General features: G+C 45.9%; 1 protein-coding gene across 14 annotated transcripts in view; it reads right to left on the reverse strand.

Moving 5' to 3' along the window:
* Gramd1b (GRAM domain containing 1B) overlaps positions 1 to 20,150 on the reverse strand; it is a 180,844-nt gene that overhangs the window by 44,849 nt on the left and 115,845 nt on the right. Inside the window, exons 1-2 of one of the 14 annotated variants that reach the window (XM_085844539.1) lie at positions 2,311 to 2,361; positions 1,375 to 1,501 (exon numbers count right to left, since the gene is read on the reverse strand). The exons of 10 other annotated variants lie outside the window; for them this stretch is intronic. Coding sequence is in view for 1 of the 4 variants with exons in the window: in XM_029482065.2 (XP_029337925.1) it covers positions 6,812 to 6,861 (50 nt within the window). In the remaining 3 variants the exon portion in view is untranslated. Of the gene's footprint in view, positions 1 to 231; positions 309 to 1,374; positions 1,502 to 2,310; positions 2,362 to 6,811; positions 7,060 to 20,150 lie in introns of those variants that run through there. 3 more of the 14 variants (XM_085844540.1, XM_029482065.2, XM_085844541.1) reach the window with 3 other exon arrangements.

Below are 20,150 nucleotides of genomic sequence, written 5' to 3' on the forward strand. Positions count from 1 at the left end.
AGAAAATGATCCAAGAGAACATCTGATATTGACCTCTGGAATTCCTGTGCACCTGTGCACACGAAGATACATGCCCACCACCATAGAGCAAAACGGAAAACATAATAATACAAGGGATATTTAAAGCTGCTTTTCAAAAAAAAATCTTAATGAAGTAATGACACAGCCCGTTAAACACTCGCTGCCAGGTGGCCACCAGACCACGTAGTCTTCATCCCACTGAGTACATACTTGCTGGAGAAGTCTTAGCAGTGACTGTAGTTGATGAGTTAACTGAGTAAGTGACACATTGGCACGATCCATGTAAAGTCTTGGGCCAAAGAGAGAAAAGCAGAACTTCAGTTACCCTGACGCAGTAACGGGGAAACAGAGAACTGGTCAGGGCAAAGGCCTTTCCACACTCAAGCCAAGGAGAAGGACCCTTCTTCACAATGGCTGAAGCCTCCATCTACCTCAGTCCCCACTGCCTGGCCTTCTTGCAGCTCGTTGAGCCCAGAGTTTGGAATTCAAACCAGGAACAGACATGACAAACGCTAGTTTTCATTTCCATGGAGACCAGAGCCTGCAATGGAACCGGGGCTCCACGCCTGAAATGCCAAAACAGCCTGACCCACTTTTCCAACCTCTTCCTACAAAAAACAAGTTTGTTTGGGTCCTTCCAGGGCAGGGGAAAAGCCAGCGCTGCTGCTATCTCTGTAGATAATTCAAAGAGAAACAAATTATCGTCTCCATGGCTAACGCTGGGTATGCTACAGAGCCAGTCAGAAGTCAGACAGCTGCTCGCACAGGCACCGACTACACTGCCAATCCACACTGCCTCCTAGTCCGTGCTTTCTGGGGAGAAAGACTTGCGTCCTCCAAGGCCTGTACCCAGAGGGCATCGAGCTGCTTTCCCCATTTCATCTTGTATCTCTGTATCCCTGTGGTTTTCCAGTCTCCCTGGACCATTCTCTTCCTCAAACCCAAGTTCACCTCCGCCTGAGGGTTCCTTCTTGGCCTCTGTTCTCCTCGGCTAAAGTTTCACATATTGGTTTTTTCTTCATCCATGATTGCACCAAAAGTCAAGTGTTGCCTCTGTGCAGCAGCTTCCTGAAGGACCACTCTTCTGAATGACTTTGCTGTCCCCCCACACCCATCACTCCACAGCTCCGTTATCTTTCCTAACCTTACAGGGAGCTGAATAGTCATGCTTTTGTGGTTTCACTTTTTCTCACTATAATGAACACTCTTGGGGGGGGGTCTCATCTCTGGAGAAGTTTCCCCCCCCCCATGCCCCTATGGGAACAACTGCCACCTGCTGGGATCACACTCGTGCCCCAAGTGACTCTGTAGTCACTTAGTCTGCTACCCACTCTAGCACTATCTTAGACATACCTTTGTGAAGCTGGCCAAGTCGGCCTTCCTTATATCTCCAGCTCTTAGTCTTTATGCCAACTTCTGAGTTGATAAAAACTGAAATATGACATCACTTCCAAACTCCTGGCTGGCCTTGCCATTTTGTCTAGACATCAGAGTATCTGGGGTTAAAATTCTGAGCTTTCTGGCGACCCTGACAAATCTTTCTGTGAACCTGTGTTCCTTGTCTGTGCTCCTTGTCTGCCTTACCTGAAAGAAAGTCTTAAAAGGAATAAACCTGCACAGGGTCCTGTAATTGCCCATGGAGTGAAAGGGCTTTAAATTTTAAAGCAAATTCCCAGTGAAGAAACTAGATCTTATTCCTAAATCTTGCACCTTCTGTGTGGCAGAGGCAAAAAGGAAAATACAGAACTATACTGACTCACTCCCTAAAAAAAAAATAAATAAATAAAGCATAAGATATTAAAATCACAGACAGAACCTGCTAGTGTGCTACCATCTCGTCTACCCAAGAGTGTTCGCAACAGAGCAACTGAATGTTGGGGATCCAGTTCTGCTGAGCTGACTGCATGATCTCTAACAACTTAGTTTGGAAAGGGCCTTACTGGTCACACTTCCTGGGATCCCACACAGCCTGGGGTCCTCTGCATGGGAATTTCAATAATGAGCCAATGCAGGCAGGTACTGGTGTCTCTTAAAAAGACCTTATCAATGATCCTTCTCCTCTTCTCTTCTCTTCTCTCTCTCTCTCTCTCTCACCCCCCACCCCTCCATCCCTCCCACTGGGCAGTGGATAGGTCATGATTCTTTGTATCCATATACATTAAACATGACACTGGACACAGAACAGGGACTTAACAGTTTTTAAACTTGGCTCTAGCAGTCTTTGGCAAATCTAAGTACAACTCTACCCCAAAAACATTTCAGAATCTTCAAGGCTCAGGAATACGGGACCTTGTCAAAGCAGATGCTAAGCTATCTCAGGAAGCCCCTCGGCAAAGATTTTCAGTCCACTTGGGAGACCACCAGCTAGGCAAATAAGGCAAGGAGGAGTTCAACTGAATAGAATTTCCAGCTCCTGAGTTTGTTCATCATGAGCCCCTCCCCCGGCCTCAGCAAAATAAAAATGGCTCAGGGCTAGGGTGAGGGGAAGAGAGCTCACCTTGGTAATATGCTTGCCTCACCAGCATGAGGATTTTGACTTCACATCTGGGGAAGCAGAAGCAGGAGAATTTCTAGAGCTAGATGGCTAGCTAAGCTAGCCTAGTGGCTGGATTCTAGGCCCATGAAAGACCCTGACTCATGAAGATAGTTGGCATCCCCGAGGATGACACCAGAGAGGTTTCCCTCTGGACCCCACATACACTCAAGCATGTATGTGTTTCAACCCACCCCATCCTACCCCATTCATCAGTGAAAACATGTTCCGTGACAGACCATGTCTTGACACAGGAATAGCATCTCTAAGGAATGTCTAATCTAGAGGATGAGACAGATGTGTAATTAACTAATACCATGTAACAGGAACTAATTGGATTTAATGGAAACCTCTCTCTTTACCATAGGTTAAGGCAACTGAGCTCAAGAACCAAAGAACAGCACAGCAGAAATTAGGTGGCCTTTCTGACTCAGTCCCTCCCCTGTGTATGATCTCATGGTGAACCCCTCCACGCTGAACTTCACATTTAATTGTTAGAGGAAAATGAGCGTATTCTCTTCACCCCCCACCAGGATATGAGAAGGAGGGTGGGAAAGAACACATGGCGAAGCACTGAGAGACTGAGCATCCCTGGGACAGAAGGGCTCAGATCTGCACTAGGGGAAGCACACAGACACAAGACACAGGCAGTCTGAGCCCACAACCAGCTCAGCATCACTGCTTTCTCTGTGGTCAGGACTACACCCACACAGGCAGCAGAGATTGCCATAGGATTATGTGAGATGGAAAATCCTCTATGGGCAGGGTGGATTCGCACAGAAGAACAGCAGCCCGGCCATTTCTCTCACAGTTCTGACCTCGTTGGTACAGCCACCTGCCAACCCTTTGTTGATCCCTCATATTCAAATGCAGCTCTCATTTATTTTCTATCACTGGCTGTAAAATTACAAAGGCCTGAGTTCAAATACACAGCACACACACAACAAGCCAGACATGGATGCACATGCCTGTCACCTCATCATTGGTGGCCGGACATGGGTGGAGCCCAGGAACTGGCTGCTCCAGCTTAATGGACCTACCTTGAAACAACACACTGGCTCAGTGAGAGACCCTGTCTCAAAAAAATAAGGTGGTGGATAATAGAGGAATACCCCCCCCCATCTTCATCTGGTCTCCCATGCACATACCCACGCACGAAAGCATGTGCATGCGTGTGTGCACACACAGAGGCACATATATACTTTATATAAAGCCATTATGCTAAAGTCACGGGCATTTAGAATAATGAGGACTATCAGAGGGAGAAATCTGTCTGCCTGATTTAAACTATATTCAAGGAAAAAAAAAAAAAACCAGAGCTTTCTTGTTAGTTTTAGTCCATTTGTTTGTGTGTTTGAGACAAAGCCTCATTATGTAACCTTGGCTACTCACTGTGCAGGCCAGGCCAGGCTCAAACTCATAGAGATCCGCCTGCCTCTGCTTCCCAAGTACTAGGATTAAAGGTTTGCCCAGCCACACCCAGAATTTTTAAAGTATATTACAATTAATATCATTTTCTTTCTTTTACAGCTCTTAAGAACAAAGTCAGGTCCTGGGCTGCAACTTCTTCATTCCTCTTCTCCCTTACTGGAAGTGAAATATATTCCCTCAAACCTCTTCTCAGATATTAAAACGCACCTTCCCTCTCTCCAACAACTGTCCATACAAATTCCACTTAGGTGTTGTCTTGTATTTGCAGGGCTAGGGATCAAACTCAGGATCCAGCCAGTTGGAAGCAGGCACTTTCCCACAGCTGCTGCTCCAAGTGCCAGTCTCTAGTCAGGTGGGCACTCTGACACATCGAGGGATGGACTGGACGCCATTATTTGGCATGCAAATCATTGATCTTTTGAATAACTCAAATAAAGCTCAAACGACTTCCTGTAGCTTCCTACCAAAATTCTTCCCACCCCCTCCAAGGAACCATAAATCTCATTTCTTTTCTATAAGCAGTATGTCCATACAGCGCCCATGCCAGTCTACATGAGCTGATCCCTCACAATAACATGAGGGTTGATCCCTCAGCCACTGGCTAGCTTCACCATCCTCTGAATTGGTATCTAATTGATCACAGCCCCGATATGCCGGTGAGCCCAGACATGGTTGTGATACCGCAGAAGTGGTCCAACAGACTCAGAATAGAACAGAATGATCACCCCCACCCAACCCCCCACCCCGCCCCATGTACTTGAGAAATCAGAGCGCAAACCTATTTTTGGAGCCTTCTTCTGAATCAGGGAAATCTAGAATTAGTCATTTTCTCTTTTGGGCCTCTGGGTACTTGCTTTTACCTCATCCTTGCTAAGGGTAGGGGTGTCTACACGTGTTACATACTGATGTACATCCCTACAAGGAGCACACCCACACACCACTTCCCCTCACTAGGCGGGTCCTGAGTTCCGGTGCAGCGATGAAGTCACCCAGTTCTTATTCTCAAATGCCACTAGGCTTATATCTCTAAGGGAGCTCCAAAGCCATGGACCTTACAGTCTTACCTGGATGAATTCACAGATTTTATATTTATAAATAGCTTTTTAAAAGTCAAGTCAAAACAAAACAAAACAAAACAAAACAAAACAAAACACCAAAACTGTAGCATGTTAAACTTTTAGGGATCCAGAGAACCGTTCTATTGTGAACACACCCAAACTCATTTACTCAGAGTGACTCCCACTATCTGAGGCAGACTCAGGTACCTCACAGAGACCCTGGGGCCCACAAAGCCAAGATATATACAGAAAGAGTTTATCAGCCGACACTAACACTGTGCAAGTTGTAAAGATATTTTCTTCGAGTCCATGTTTCCTTGTGCCGCAGACAAGGAAACTGTTAGACGGGAACAGCACACAACTCGGGAAGGGCTGTGGATCTGCTCCCTGTGGCAGCAGAAATAATTAGGGCCACTAGAGTGGGGGACAGGGGAGGATGGTGAAAAGTTCCTACCCTTCATTTTATCCTCACTCGATATCAAATTCCAGATCACACCATGCCTTACAAGTTGACCACACCAGCAGATTCTCCACTCATCGCTCACTGACAAGTTCCTTAGGAGTTACTTTCTACTCGTCCTGATGGTTACTCTCCTGCCTCAGGAAGCCCCACAAAACATCCCTTCCTCTGCCTCTCCCTCCAAGCCTAGCTTTCCTCATGTTGGTCCCAGACTTCTCTAAGCTGGCTAGTGCTACCGTCCTTCAAGGTTAGCTGTCAGGAGAGGCATGGTGAGGCAAGGACCAGAACGGTTTACTAGTGAATGTCAAAGAAAGCAGAAATCGCTTCCCCTAGCCCTGGCTAAACTGGTGGCTGTCGCCAGAGGGAGGTAAGTTCCCCTACCCCCAACCTCCACTTTCCTGGATCAAGTAAATAACTAACAATGCAGGGAGGTTTGGGGGAGTGAGACCCAGCCACTGAGTGTCTATTTTCTCAAAACATATGGCAAACCTCTGAAGCAAGTGCCAGCTAAGTCACAGGAAAAAAAATAAAGCAAGTTCTTTTATTTCCCAGTCGCAAGCTGCCTGCATGTGCTCTCTCACCCTCTCCTTCTGTTGGCCAGATTCATATGCTGTGTGGTCCTCTCCCTTGGCATAAGCATTATGTGTCCCTATCTTCCTGGTCACCACTCTTGTCACCACCTACCCACAGGAAGTCAGTGGGTGGGGAACAGAAGCACATGGCCGATCCAGCTTCCCCCAGCAGCTCCTGGCCACCTCTATGACGCACCATTAATTCCATCCCCTGACCATCGATCTCCAGTCAGAGGGCTCCTACTAAGTCTTGCTGGTAAAGGGGACTCCATCAAGTTCCAGTCTACCCCAAGGCCACCTCTCAGTGCTGGACCATTCAGCTCAGCCCAGGTAGTGCTCATGGTGAGAGGTGGGGAAGATGGAGGAAAGGAGAAAAGGCCAGGACGGAAAAGATGTGGTATCTCTGCAGCATGATGTCACACTGGCTGCTTTCTCGATCCCCGGACAGAGAACAGAAGCAATCAACATGGACTCCAGATTTGCTCTGCCTCCGAAGGTCTGTGTTCTTGGCAGCCCTGGGCAGCCAGTGCCTCGCTTGGAAAAAGCACACAACCAGACAGACAGGTCCATGTTCCAGGCCCCCAGGGCCCCCACCCCACTCCAGGACATAACCGCCCACTTCCCAAAATTCCCACAAGGAAACAAAGATAGACTAACATACATACACACACACACACACACACACACACACACACACACACACACACACACAGCGTCAGCACGAGGTAGCACTAACCTGGAAGCCATTAGGAGCGCAGCAGAGTGCAGTGCAGAAAACTCATTCATTCATGCATTGGGCAGTGGGGGTGGGGGCGGGGAGCAGGGGCCCTGAGGAGGTTGGAGGGCACTCACCTCCATACCCATCCAAAAGCCCTGTGTCTACTGGGGAGGGGACTGGGAACAGGGCTTACATAGGCTGGGGGCGCTCTCCTGTTCTGCTGTTTCTTACTGCTCTGGAATTTTAAGCATGGCACCCTTTTATTTTCTTTTCCCCCCACCTCCCTCTGTGGCTGTTATTTGGTGTGTCCGTGCAGCGGAACGTCCCTTTGCGCTTGTGTTCTCTCTCTCTCTCTCTCTCTCTCTCTCTCTCTCTCTCTCTCTCTCTCTCTCTCTCTCTCTCTCTCTCTCTCTCTCTCCCCCCTTCCCTTCCTCCCTCTCCGACTCCCTCACAGACAGCTGTTCTAAGCTCAGGCACGCAGGCGCACAGGCGGCAGACACACACGCACACACCCTTTCGAGCAGGAACACACACACACACACACACACACACAGGCAGCCTGCCGGTTTACATAATGCAACTCTTTGGTGCAGTCAGCTTGCCAGCTCTCAATTATTCATGCCAGCTTGGAGGGCAGAGCTACTGGGGCTGCAGGCGTTACTTCCTCTTCATCCCCAAATCTGACAAAACACAAGGCGATGCTCCCAGGAGCCTCTGCTCCCCTTGCTGTCGCCGATTATTTCCCAGGTGTTGCCTATTAGGTCAACTTGTATCAAGGAGGTGACGCTAAATAAAAACACAGGTGCTGAGCTCCAAATAGAAGCTTGCATCCTTCAGAGGATGACAGCTGCTCTCCCCTGCCTGAGCCCTGGGAATTGGGAGAAGAAGGAAGACAGCACTGGAGACCATAATCTGTTGTTCAGGACAGCACCTCGCTGAAGGAGGCGGCAGACTTTCCAAGCAGGTCAGACTCTCACAGACAGAAGAATAACACCTGCGTTAAGCACTTGCCACCATGATGGAGTGGGGTCATCTGAGTTCTCACATTCGAAGCTGCACCTCTTAAAACTGTATTCTCTTTGTCCATTCACTGAGATGCAGTATCGGTCCCCACACATGCCCTGGGAGAATGTCTGTCTGCTATCCTATTCAGTCATTGTGCTCACACATATCTTTCAAGCCATTCATCGACTGCGAAGCACATGTTCATATGAAGTAATTCACTTCTCCACACAGCCACCTTTATAAGCTTATGTGGCCCATCTAACAGATGAAGACGCTGAGTCCTAGAAGAAGTGAAGGTACTATGGCAAGGAGGAGGCTATTGTTTAAATGAGAAATGTCCCTCACAGACTTACGTGTTTGAATGTTTGGTTTCCAGCTGTTGGCTCTGGTTTGGAAGAACAAAGAACCATCCAGGCATGAGGTCTAGCTGGCAGACATAGAGCCACAAGGTTAAAAATTATAGGCTGCTCCCAGTTTGGGCTTGAGATCTTTGCTTCCTGATTCACCAGATACGAATAGGCCATCATCTCCTCCCACTGTCATGCCTTTTCTGCCATAATGGACTGTATCCCTTCCAACTGTGGGCCAGAGTAAACCCTTTCTCCCTTGCTTCATGTCACGGTTTCTGTCAGAGTACAAGATAAGGAAGAAATGCAGAGGCTAAATTGGCCACCCAGGTCACCTGATTCTGGCCTCACAATCATCAGCTACCTGGGTCAATGTTCCATTGCCACCAGAAAGCACACGAGGTAAGCAGCTTAAGAGAGGAGAGATTTTCTTTGGCTCCGTCTTAGAGGTTTTAATTCATGGTCACTAGTCCTATCTTGGCACATCATGGCGGAAGTGTGAGGAGGAAGAAACCTGTTCACCCATGGACTTGAGAAAGCCAAGACAAAGGGAGCAACTGCAGTCCTGAAATTGCCTTCCGTGATCAGTCCTCAATGAAGTCTGACCTTCCCAAGTCTCCTCACCTCCCCAAAGTACCACAGGCCATTCCTTCACTGTGTGGGCTTTTGGAGGACATTTTTAGATACAAACTAAACAGCACTGTCGAATGCCCTGGGTGTACTTGAAATACTTGGAGAACTACTGTCTGTTGAGGGATGCAGGAAGGGAAATCCAACCCCAGATTATCACATGAACAATGACCACCACCTCCCAAACTTTAATCCCTTGAAATTCTGTCTTAGAGCTTCATGATGATACCACATCTGATTTTCTAATGCCTGTCCCTTAGACCCTCAATGAGTGCCACAGGTCTGACAGATACATTCTCCCTCTCTGGGATTTCCTGTGAGATGGTACTTGTCTGTCAGCTTGTACGGGAAAACAGGCTGAAGATAATCACTATTCCCACCGCTGCCACTTGTATCCTGCTCATCAAACTCCTGCTGCGCACTAACACTTCCTGAGCAGCTGGTAGGAAAAAAAAAAAAAAGCACACAAAGCAACAACTCATTCTTTAAGTCCTTGGTCCTGTAGCCTCATCATGACAGGTCTTTTCAAGACCATTTCTTTCTACTTCCTGTTGACAGAGTAACAGTCTTGTGGGATCAAAGAAACGGGTGAGTTTGGACTGTCTGGTCCCACTTCAGCTTCTTAAAAGTATCTCAGTTCCAAAGAAAGGCATACTGGCAATGCTGAGGGACCTGCACACTGTCTCAACTCATTCTTCCTCCTCTGTCATGAGCTCTACCTCCTACCTGCCTCTTTTCTTACTCCACAGAATGGCCTTGAACTGGGGTCAAGTCTTGAGTCCAAACTTAACATCTAACCAACTGCAATTTTGCATCTGTAATCTTTAATAGGTCACTCTATCACCCCATCTGAGACTCAGTTTATACATATAAACTGAATGTGCGTATACATACATACATACATACATACATTCATGGCAACACATATATCACTTAAAGGATGATGGAACAAAGGCATGAGAAAACACTCACAAAGAGTTGGGTGGATCCCCTACTGCGCCCCTTACAAATTGAAGTGTATGACTCATAAGTCAAATGCAAACTCTGTGTTCTCTCTGCTGGTTTTACCTCCCTCAGAAGGTTCTAGGCTATTCTCCTTGTCTTGCCGGCTTATAGGAGTACTGCGGATGATTAATCAGTGCCTTCACACTGAGTTAAGCTCCATCGGGATAGTAGTAAGCAAGATGGTGGTGAGTCAGATGACCATGTGTTTCTCGTGCCTACCCCAGCTCCTCACTACCATGATGTGGCTCGGAACATACTGCGCTGACTTTTCAGAGTACTCCCATCTCTATTATAAAACACACAGATTCATCTTTCTCTTGTATAGAACTATTAGCATGTTCATGGCTTATATTGATACCACTAGTAAAAAGATCAGGGATAAGACAAGTGTAACTTCAAACTGAAGAAGAACGAAGACCAAAGTGTGGACACTTTGCCCCTTCTTAGAATTGGAAACAATCACCCATGGAAGGAGTTACAGAGACAAAGTTTGGAGCTGAGACAAAAGGATGGACCATCTAGAGACTGCCATATCCAGGGATCCATCCCATAATTAGCCTCCAAACGATGACACCATTGCATACACTAGCAAGCGTTTGCTGAAAGGACCCTGATATAGCTGTCTTTTGTGAGACTAGGCCGGGGCCTAGCAAACACAGAAGTGGATGCTCACAGTCAGCTATTGGATGGATCACAGGGCCCCCAATGGAGGAGCTAGAGAAAGTATCCAAGGAGCTAAAGAGATCTGCAACCCTGTAGGTGCAACAACATTATAAACTAACCAGTACCCCGGAGCTCTTGACTCTAGCTGCATACGTATCAAAAGATGGCCTAGTCGACCATCACTAGAAAGAGAGGCCCATTAGACACGCACACTTTATATGCCCCAGTACAGGGGAACGCCAGGGCCAAAAAATGGGAATGGGTGGGTAGGGAAGTAGAGGGGAGGGTATGGGGGACTTTTGGGATAGCATTGGAAATGTAATTGAGGAAAATACGTAATAAAAATATTAAAAAAAAAAAGACAAGTGTAACTTCAAATGCGGGATCTATTGAGTACCATCTTTATGTTTTATATGATGACGTAACCACACGAAGCTTCAGATTTGGGGGGGCGGGGGGTCTTTAATACAGTCACAAAAACCAACGTAATGACAACATGTCCTTCGATTGGTTTGACCATCATAGACATCATTCAGAAGTTACATATCAAGTAATCCAGAAACTGCTCTACTGTGTTACGGAATGTAGGTTTCCCTTTCTTTATGCAAGTGCCGCATTAGGGTTAAGTATAATGTAATTGCTAAGCAAATGATTTCATGTAATCCTACCAACAAAATCAAAGACAGGTGCTCATGATCTCCACGTTTCAGATGAACGTAAAAGGGAGGGTCCTATGACTTTGCTGTAGTTACAATAACTGAACAGCAGGGCATATCTTCCATGGGCTCACTCCTCCTCATGCTACAGGAGAAGCAGCAGCTCCTGACCTATCTCAAGGTCCAAGCCACTTACTAACAGCATCTGTCAATCATAGTGAGTAACCACATAGCTAACTAGAGTTCCTCGGATGAGTACTTTCCTCCATTTCAGTCTCTACATGTCAGCAGCTAAGCTACGAGCACCTAGATGCCCAAACAGCTCCTCTTTAAATTAACTTAGGCAACTGAGGTAAAGCTGATAGCCTTTCCTGAATTAAACCTTTTCCAGAGCAAACAGCAGCCATGTTCTCAAGGCAAATGAGGTTTCTCACAGTCCTGTGTAGTACTGAAAGCCTGTTCCAGGCAGCACTCTGGAGAAATTAAAACAAACAAACAAACAAAACAAAACAAAAAAAACCCAAAAAACAAAAAGCAAAAAACCAAGTATGTCTGCAAATCCTCTTGACCCAAATAGTCTCACTGAACTCAGCAATCTCAACTGTTTTATGTAAAGAAGGTTGCTGTCTGCACAGCCTACTGTTCACCACAACTGCTTAATTGTTGTTGACAAGAATGGGAAGCTGTGATCACAGGATAAGTCTTATTATATCTATGAATCTTATTTGCATCACAATGAAGGCTTCCAGAGGAAGCACTCAGGCATTCTAATTGGACCTGATTTTGTGGAATGATATAGAATGGTAGGCAAAAATTAATAATAATAATAATAATCTGATTGTCTTATCTCATCATCCCAATCTTGGGGGCTTTTTAAAAGTGTAGACAGACATCTAGAGCATTCCTGAAGTATGTGGGATATGTCAAAAAAGAAATCATCTTTGATGTTTACAAAGAATTTCTCAAATGCTAGAGACAAGGATTTAAATTTCCACAAAGTGTGCTATACATTGAAAACTTCTTATTTCAAACTGGTTAGAAAGTTGAGTATCAGAAATCTGGCTTTTTTTTTTTTCTGGGATTCTTGGCTACTTCCATAAATCCCTGCTATAGTAAAAGGCATTTGATGATATAGTTTGCTGTAGTATTCTGCAGCGCAAAACACCTTGAACGATTTGTCTCATTATTCCTTTTTGGGCCAGTTATCAGCGCTTTTGTCCCTTGGCTCTAAATTCACCCTTTTTTTGCCCTGTCTTGTGATGGTGGAGCTGTTCCCTGCTCCATTTCTACTTTGAAGGCAGACACAGCATTAGATCTTGCCAGTAGAGGGCGATTGAGAGATGCTACAAATAGACAGAATGTCCCAATGGGCAGTTGCTTTGCAGCACGTCAAGAACTTTCAACATACACTGAGCCTGAGCCACACACACTTTCTTGGAGGAATTGAATCCAGGCCTTGCAGTAGGATCTGTTTATAGGCTAACTCTTCAGCTAGTGTTCTGCTTCTAACTAGAGGGTGTGAGTGTTCCTACTATATCTGTGACTTTTATTCCTGACTTTATTTTTCTCTGTGCTTTTCAAAAATACTTGTTAATGATTCTTAATACTGACTTCACTGTTCAAATTATTGGTACGGTTTCTGTTTGCTGATTGAACCTCATTAACCTTAAGTTCTCTGTGTGTGTGTGTGTGTGTGTGTGTGTGCTGCAAAAGCTCTGGCTGCACTGGCCATCTGGTATTCTATTCAGAATATCCCAGGTTTTATAACTACTAATGCAGGAAAACTAATGTTCCCAGAGACTCCACTATGCCTTCCTTGAGCTCAACATGGACTCCATCCCACAAGAGCTGAGTTGGAAGTGTTCAAATGAATACACTGATGGAACCTGACCTAGCTGTAAGCCAGAGCCCCTTGCTAATACTGCATCCTTCACCTGAGGGTGTCTACACAATAAAAACCCGAAGCAAGGGATGTCTCGAAGGATGGAGGGAGAAGATGCTGATGCTGCAGATCCATGCAGTTCTATTACTTCAATCCCCTGACACTAAGTCAACTGTCTGTCAGTAACTTCATCATGGACTTAGAGACATGGAGGTATAGAAGCTCTCCCTAGGGCCAGATATAGCAAAGTAGATATTGAAAAATGAACCCCTGTCTAATTCTAGCCCGCTGGGGACATGGTAGGTGTTCCTATGCACCAGTTAAATCCTGAATCACCATGAACATAAACATTCAGCACAATTTTTAGAGCTTTATCCAAGCAAAATTAATGGTACCTATATAACTGCTTTGTTTTCTAGATACCCGGAACCATTAATTCTAGATTTTCTAGGTTTTCATCCAGGATCAATGTCAAATCCACTGACCGATGTAACCCTCCACTTCCCATCTGATGTATTAGAATCAGCTTGGAGGTTTGCACCACTACATTGGTCGAATCTTCTCTCACACTGGTTAAGTAAGAGTGGTAGGGAAGGGGCAGCAGGCATCAGTACCTTCCAAGGTCACCAAAGGGCTCACAATGAGATACAGTTCAGGAATCATTGGTCCAAACAAACCTAAGCTAATCTGCTAGAAACATACAAAATTTCTTCAAATCTTAAATTTTGTGAATCTTAAAATTTCTTCAAATCTTGAAGTAAAAAATAATTAATAATAATTGAAGAGAAAGAGATGGGCCAGCCTTTGTCTAGGAACGAAATGAAGGGCACACTGGGTTATATCTCATTTAATCTTATTATTTCAATTTCACAGCAGAGAAAATTGAGTCAACTTGATCCAAAACACTCCTGTGGGTTTATTAAGCACAGCAGATGTCATTCACCAAGGTCTAAAGACTTACATTTACAATGGTCAAATGTTAGTGTGCCCCATCTCTGATTTGTATTCCGTTCTATTTTTTCCTTTTGGTTTTATATTTTGCTGTGGTTACATTTAGTAATGTTCAGGAAAAAATTAGGAAGGTCCTTTCCTCCCATATCTAAGTTGGTTATTCGGTGACACCAAGGAAGAATCTATTCACAGGGACAGGCACCAAAAGTGTTCTGAACCTGAGAGAAAGCGCAGGGTCCCACTTGTATCCCTAACATTATGCCTGGTATAAAGTAAAGGACCAGAAAGGCATTAGGGCAGAGAGAGAGAGAGAGACAGAGAGAGAGAGACAGAGACAGAGACACAGAGAGAGACAGAGAGAGACAGAGAGAGACAGAGAGAGAGACAGAGAGACTGACTAGTGAAGACCCAGATGAAAGATCTTGTGGTCATAATTCTATAGGAAGCTCATGGTGACATATGTCTTTGTGGAGCCCAGGAGCTGCAGAGCAACTTAGAAAATTGATATGAAAAGTATGGAGTAGGAAAGGTGTTGAGGGGAGGGGTTAAGGAGCTCAAGGGCCTAGCTAGGCTCAGTTTAACAAAACAGATCCTAAAATAGGTGGTTTTCTGTACAGGTAGCTTTAATTGTCTAAGCAGGAAAGTCATGAACCAAGAACCTGGCCACAGAATGGCTAAATTAGGGCTGAAGAGCTTTAAAACTTGAACAGATAAAACTATTTTGTTTGTTGTTTTTCAAGACAGGGTTTTTCTGGCTGTCCTGGAACTCACCCTGTGGACCAGGCTGGCTTCAAACTCACTGAGATCTCCCTGCCTCTGCCTTCTAAGTGCTGGTGTGCACACCACCACCATCAACCTGCTCCACAAACCCCACCCCACCCCATCCCCGCAAACTTATCCATTTTTAATGATGCAAAATAAAGCCAATGAATCTCCCTATATCCCAGGGTTGAAATGGAAAGGGATTAAAGAAAAACAATACAAACAACTTAACTGAGTGTTCTTCACGTCAGTCACAGAGTCACCATTGTGCGCAGTCGGCTACGAACTCCATCCACTTTCCACACATGGCTCCATCTCAGTAGACCCGCCCCCAGCACCACCAAAGGGAGATAGCTCACTTTGCTCTCCGAGTGACTCAGGAGGAAGAAAGACATCAAGCAGTGTGCTTCAAGAGTCCTTAAAGTGATGTGGGAACGAAACAGCATGGAAGCTACCTTGGCAGGCCTCTGTTTATACTCACCCCCACACCTGCCCAGAGCAACAGCCACAGATAGCTCCCACATAAGCGACTGTGAGAACTTCCCTTCACCACAGGTAGCAGCCTCATCCAAGACCATGCCCCTCCCCACAAGGACAGACCGCATCTACCTGCCTGGATACAAGAACTACCTTTGTGTAGTTTTGAGGTGGCTCTCAGCTTGGGAGCTTGCAGGGAACTAGCTAAAGCCTATTCCAGGTACAAGAGAGTTCAACCTCCCTTTCTTTCCCCCAATCCTGAATTCATGTCCTTCCAACATGGAAAGCCATGGATCTTGAGAACAGCTTTGCTTCCAAAACTATTTCCCAACAAGACTCCATCTCTGAGTTTTCTAAAGGCCTTCTTCCCGCCCTAAAGCATGTGAACAAACAGTATATCCTACACACAACTAAGACTGAAAGAAAGGGTCAAATCTGAAGGCTTTGGTTCCTCTTGGCAATTTCTAAAGCCCCAGCTCCTTGCAATAAGCAGATGACCATACTGTGGCTTCCACTCTTCTGCCCACTTCAGGATCTTAGGACATCCTAAGCCCCTCTCCAAATCACCTCTTTGCAGAGGTAACTGACCTCTTCTTAACACCGGATTAAGTTCTTAAACAGGGAAGCCCGTTTGCTGGGTGTCCCAGTTAAGATGCTGACACGTGCCTAAGAACAGACCTTGTGTCCCTCCTGCCACTGGCCCAAAGCTTCTTCCTCTAACCCAAATCCCACTGTTACTTTAGACTAAAGAACCTCTCCTAGTCTCAGTAGCTAACATCTTCCACCATGAAAACAGCATTGGTAGGCCCCCCCACTGCACTATCTCAGGAACTAGGTTGGGGGAGGGCCTATGTGTGCACACATGTAGATGTGCCCATGTGTGGGAAAGTTGTTAGGTTCAGGGTGACTTATAAAGGAATTCTGGTACGTGAAATACTGCAGTTCTCAGCTAGGGGCTTCTGGGTGGCATCTGACATGGTTCAGAAGGTTGGTTGATGAGGTCAGCCAGCACAAAAGCCAGATGGAAAGGAAATCACCAGCAACCACGGCTAAGTGCCTTTACCTAGCTCCCAATTGGTCTAGTACAGTATCTGGACAGTACCCAAGAAGGCTGTCATGTTGAAATACAGGGAGAGTTTTCTAGACTCAACGCACAGAGGTTGGGAAGTGCCGCCGTGTGCCTGTCCATGGATGTTCCAAGCTGGGTTCGCCACCAATGCAGAGGGTCCCTCTCTACAGATGTCTTCTCTTGATGTGCACTTTTCACACACATATGCACACAGGGCCATTAGTACGCTAAGCCATACTCCCTAAAGGTGGTACCTGGGATGCTCAGATTATTGTCCCAAGGCAGGCTTCCCAGTGAGGAACACAGTATGTACTTGTCTCTAATGAGGACAGTTTGTGCTTAGGGAGGTGATACATGCCACAATCCAACATTGACCTTATAAGATAACTTCTACCCTTGTAGAATACACATGTGTAAGTGTCATATCTTCCCCTTACCCTGGGCCTCAGTTTGTCTATTACAAGAAAGGTCTGAAGGGACTAGGGAGGGCTGACCCTTGGGCCATTTTTCCTCTAAAATCCCATATTCTTGATTTTTTTTCCTTTTCAGGTAATATAGGAAGCACTTTAAAATGAGTTGTTTGGCCATGGAACGTGAGGCAGAAGGCAGCCATGCTGGCCACAGCTGACGTGACAGCAAATGAGCTAGTGCTGCTGAGCCCAGCTCTTCCTCCTTCGTCCCTTCTGGACACATCATCTCTACCTATCTCTCCACATCCTGTCCTTCCAGGGAGAACAGATAAAATACCATTGTGAGCCAGGCAGTGGTGGCGCATGCCTTTAATCCCAGCACTTGGGAGGCAGAGGCAGGTGGATCTCTGAATTCAAGGCCAGTCTGGTCTACAGAGTGAGTTCCAGGACAAGTCTACACAGAGAAACCCTGTCTCGAAACAAACAAACAATCCATTGTGATGGCTGTGGTGGGCAACTGGGAAGCACTCTACCTCTAAATGCTTGACTCTTCCAGTCCAACCCAACAGGGACTGGAGAAGAAGAAACAGGTGCAGAGAGTCCTAAGTAAAGAGATCGGCAGTAAGGTAGCGGGCCTGTCTGGCAAAAGGGTTACTATAGAATATGCCTGAACCTTTGCTAATACATTTCTTCTCCAATTCTGGAAGGAATGGGAAAGTCTAATTTCCACGGAGAAGATCATAAAAGTCCACATGAAGAGAAGCACCTTGAGCCTCATTACCTTAAGTAAGTGAGAAAATATGATATCCCTGCTAGCGTTGCCAGAAGTATGTCCAGAAGACAGCACACTGCTCGAAGGAGACAGGCAAGATAGCACCAGTCTGGAAACCCTACTTTACACAAAACAGCAAACTACAGGTTTTCAGTCTATGGGGATGCCTTGCAGGAAACCAGCCAAACACTGCAGGAGCGGGCTGGCAATGGGAGCTCCTGGTTCAGAAGCAGGCTTCAAGGCCTCACTTTGGTCTGAATGACTTCCACAAGACCTCCTAACATCACATGTGGCTGGACAGTGGCCAGCAGCCGAAGACACCTCAGGACCGCCATGAGTACAGGACGTTCCAACGCCTGTACTGGACTGGCAACTGGTGACACTCTCTACCTGCTTTTATTTTGTAGATGTTTCTGTTCTAGACTGAGACTGTGTGCCCTCCCTGCATTGCTGGGAGCCAGAAACACATCCACAAGTCTCTCTTACGGAAACACTTTTTGATCTTTCAATACAATTCCCACCCAAAGCCGTTGTCTTCTGTGAAGTTTCCACCAGAGAGGAATAGAAATACAAAAGGAACAAAAATAATGGTGTCTTTTCCATTAGTCTCCAAAGGACTGGATATTCTTAACAAATAGGAGGAGCAGAGACAATGCCCCCCTCCCAAAGCAAGAGAACACACTGTGTCAATCAACGATGCTCCGGCCATCACTGTGGCTCTCTGAGCAGTCAGTGGTATCTAAACCCCCACCAGGAACAGAAATGGCCCTGTGCAGCTTCCTGGAAGTCTCATAAAATATGCTCAAGTGGGAGGGAATAGATGCTAAGCAAACTCAGCCCACTGCTGGGTCTCTGCATGCTGACATTTGTAATCAAGATGGAAAATATCCATGAGACACGAACTGGAGATCTGGCTTGTTTTCTTCTGAATAGCTTTGCATTTGACTCACCAAACCCCAGATCTGAAGATCTATAAAATGCAGTTTAAATACGCCTCATGCAAAATGTTTGGAGGCTGTTGCTGCTGTGCCTCAGAGTTCTTGCCTCACACACAAGGTCCCCAGTCCTGCCTGAAAGGAAAAACAAAACCGAAAACACTTGGGGGCAGAAGTGGTTTTCACTTTGGATTTTTGCTCTTTTTGAATGTTTTGGTGAGTGGGTATTTTGATGGTAGAACCCAAGTCTAAATACACAGTCCATTTTTCTTTTCTGTAAATGAGTGCATATAGCTTAAAGTTAACCTGGCATTTTTTTTCCTTAGGTGCACCTGTATCTTCACTGTAATCCACCCCATACAGTCAGGTATGCTATATTTCACGAGTGCTCTCATGTCAACCCCCAATGTTTTGGCCTGTGGGGTTTCAGATTATGGATTATCAGTCCACACAAATAGCATTAGATTTCTCTGTCTGACCAACAACCTAGTTCTAGTCCTGAGTATTTACCAGCATACCTTGGTGGGGAGAAAACACGAAACCAAACCAAACAAGTCTAGGCTAATCATGTCTCTCCAATCTCCGCCCCTGGCGTGCATGTTCATAAGCGTCTGCACAGATGTAACTACTGAGAAATTGATGTAAAATACAATTATAGAGAACAGGATAAAAAAGAAGCCTTGAGCTAGGTGCCAAGTTGTGGGGGAAATCTGACAGGCTTGTGTTCAAAAAAAAGTAATGGTTGAGCAAAACCAAGAAGCTGTAACAGAAATAGCTGTAATGGGTACATGCTAAGAGAAAGCACCATTTCGGATCTACAGTGGCCTGTAGAGTGTCACCTCACATGTAGCCTTGGGTACAAGCTACCTCCCCCTCAGGGCACCCCTACTCTCTTCCCAGACACCCTTGCCATCCTGCTTCTCTGGGGTTAGAAGACTGTGCCAAGAGTTAAACTTAACTCTGGGGACTGTGCTGGGTGTGGATAGTAATTATAATACCTTGTATTTATGTCTAGCTATTTCTGGCCTGCAGATTGTTTTCTCTCCCTTCAATTCCCGCTGAAGAGGTCAGAGAGCATTACAGATGTGGTTTCCAAGGCCTTCCTGTGACACCCTTTCCAAGGCTGCTGACATTGCCCAGAGGTGAGTTTCCAGGAGGGATTTCTCTCTTCACTTTGTAGAGTCTGGAGGTCCACCTTCGAAGAACAAGCCACACCCACTGAACACGGTTTGACTGGCATGGCATGAGAATTACCAAATCAAGGAAGGCTCCCCCATCTAAAGTTTGCTTAACCACAGGAGGATTATCCAAAAGGTTATCTCCTCAAGATACAGGCAATGTTCTCTACCTATGTGCCAAAGGTGAAGAAAGTCAAACTTCACTTCCATTTTACAGTTGAGAAAACAGAATCCCAGACTGACTGAGAAACTTTCTGAGGAACACAGAAACAGGAGTATAGGCAGTGGGATCAAACACTGTAGACTAAGACCAGAGTACCCATTTATAACCACTAATAAGAAGCTACTTGACAGAGCCCAACAGTAGTGGTTTATGCATTTAATCCCAGCACTTGGGAAGCAGAGGCAGGTGGATCTCTGTGAGTTTGAGGCCAGCCTGGTCTACAAGGTGAGTTCCAGGACAGCCAGGGTTATACAGTTTCAAAAACAAAAACAAACCAAAAGGAGAAGGAGGAGGCAGAGGAGGAGGAGGAAGAAGAAGAAGAGGAAGAGGAAGAGGAGGAGGAGGAGGAAGAGGAAGCAGCAGCTGTTATTGCTACCTGGCTGAAATTTAGG

Source organism: Mus caroli, unplaced genomic scaffold (assembly GCF_978045245.1).
Source record: "Mus caroli unplaced genomic scaffold, Mus_caroli_1 scaffold_11, whole genome shotgun sequence".
In the NCBI taxonomy this organism is placed as follows: Eukaryota; Metazoa; Chordata; class Mammalia; order Rodentia; family Muridae; genus Mus; species Mus caroli.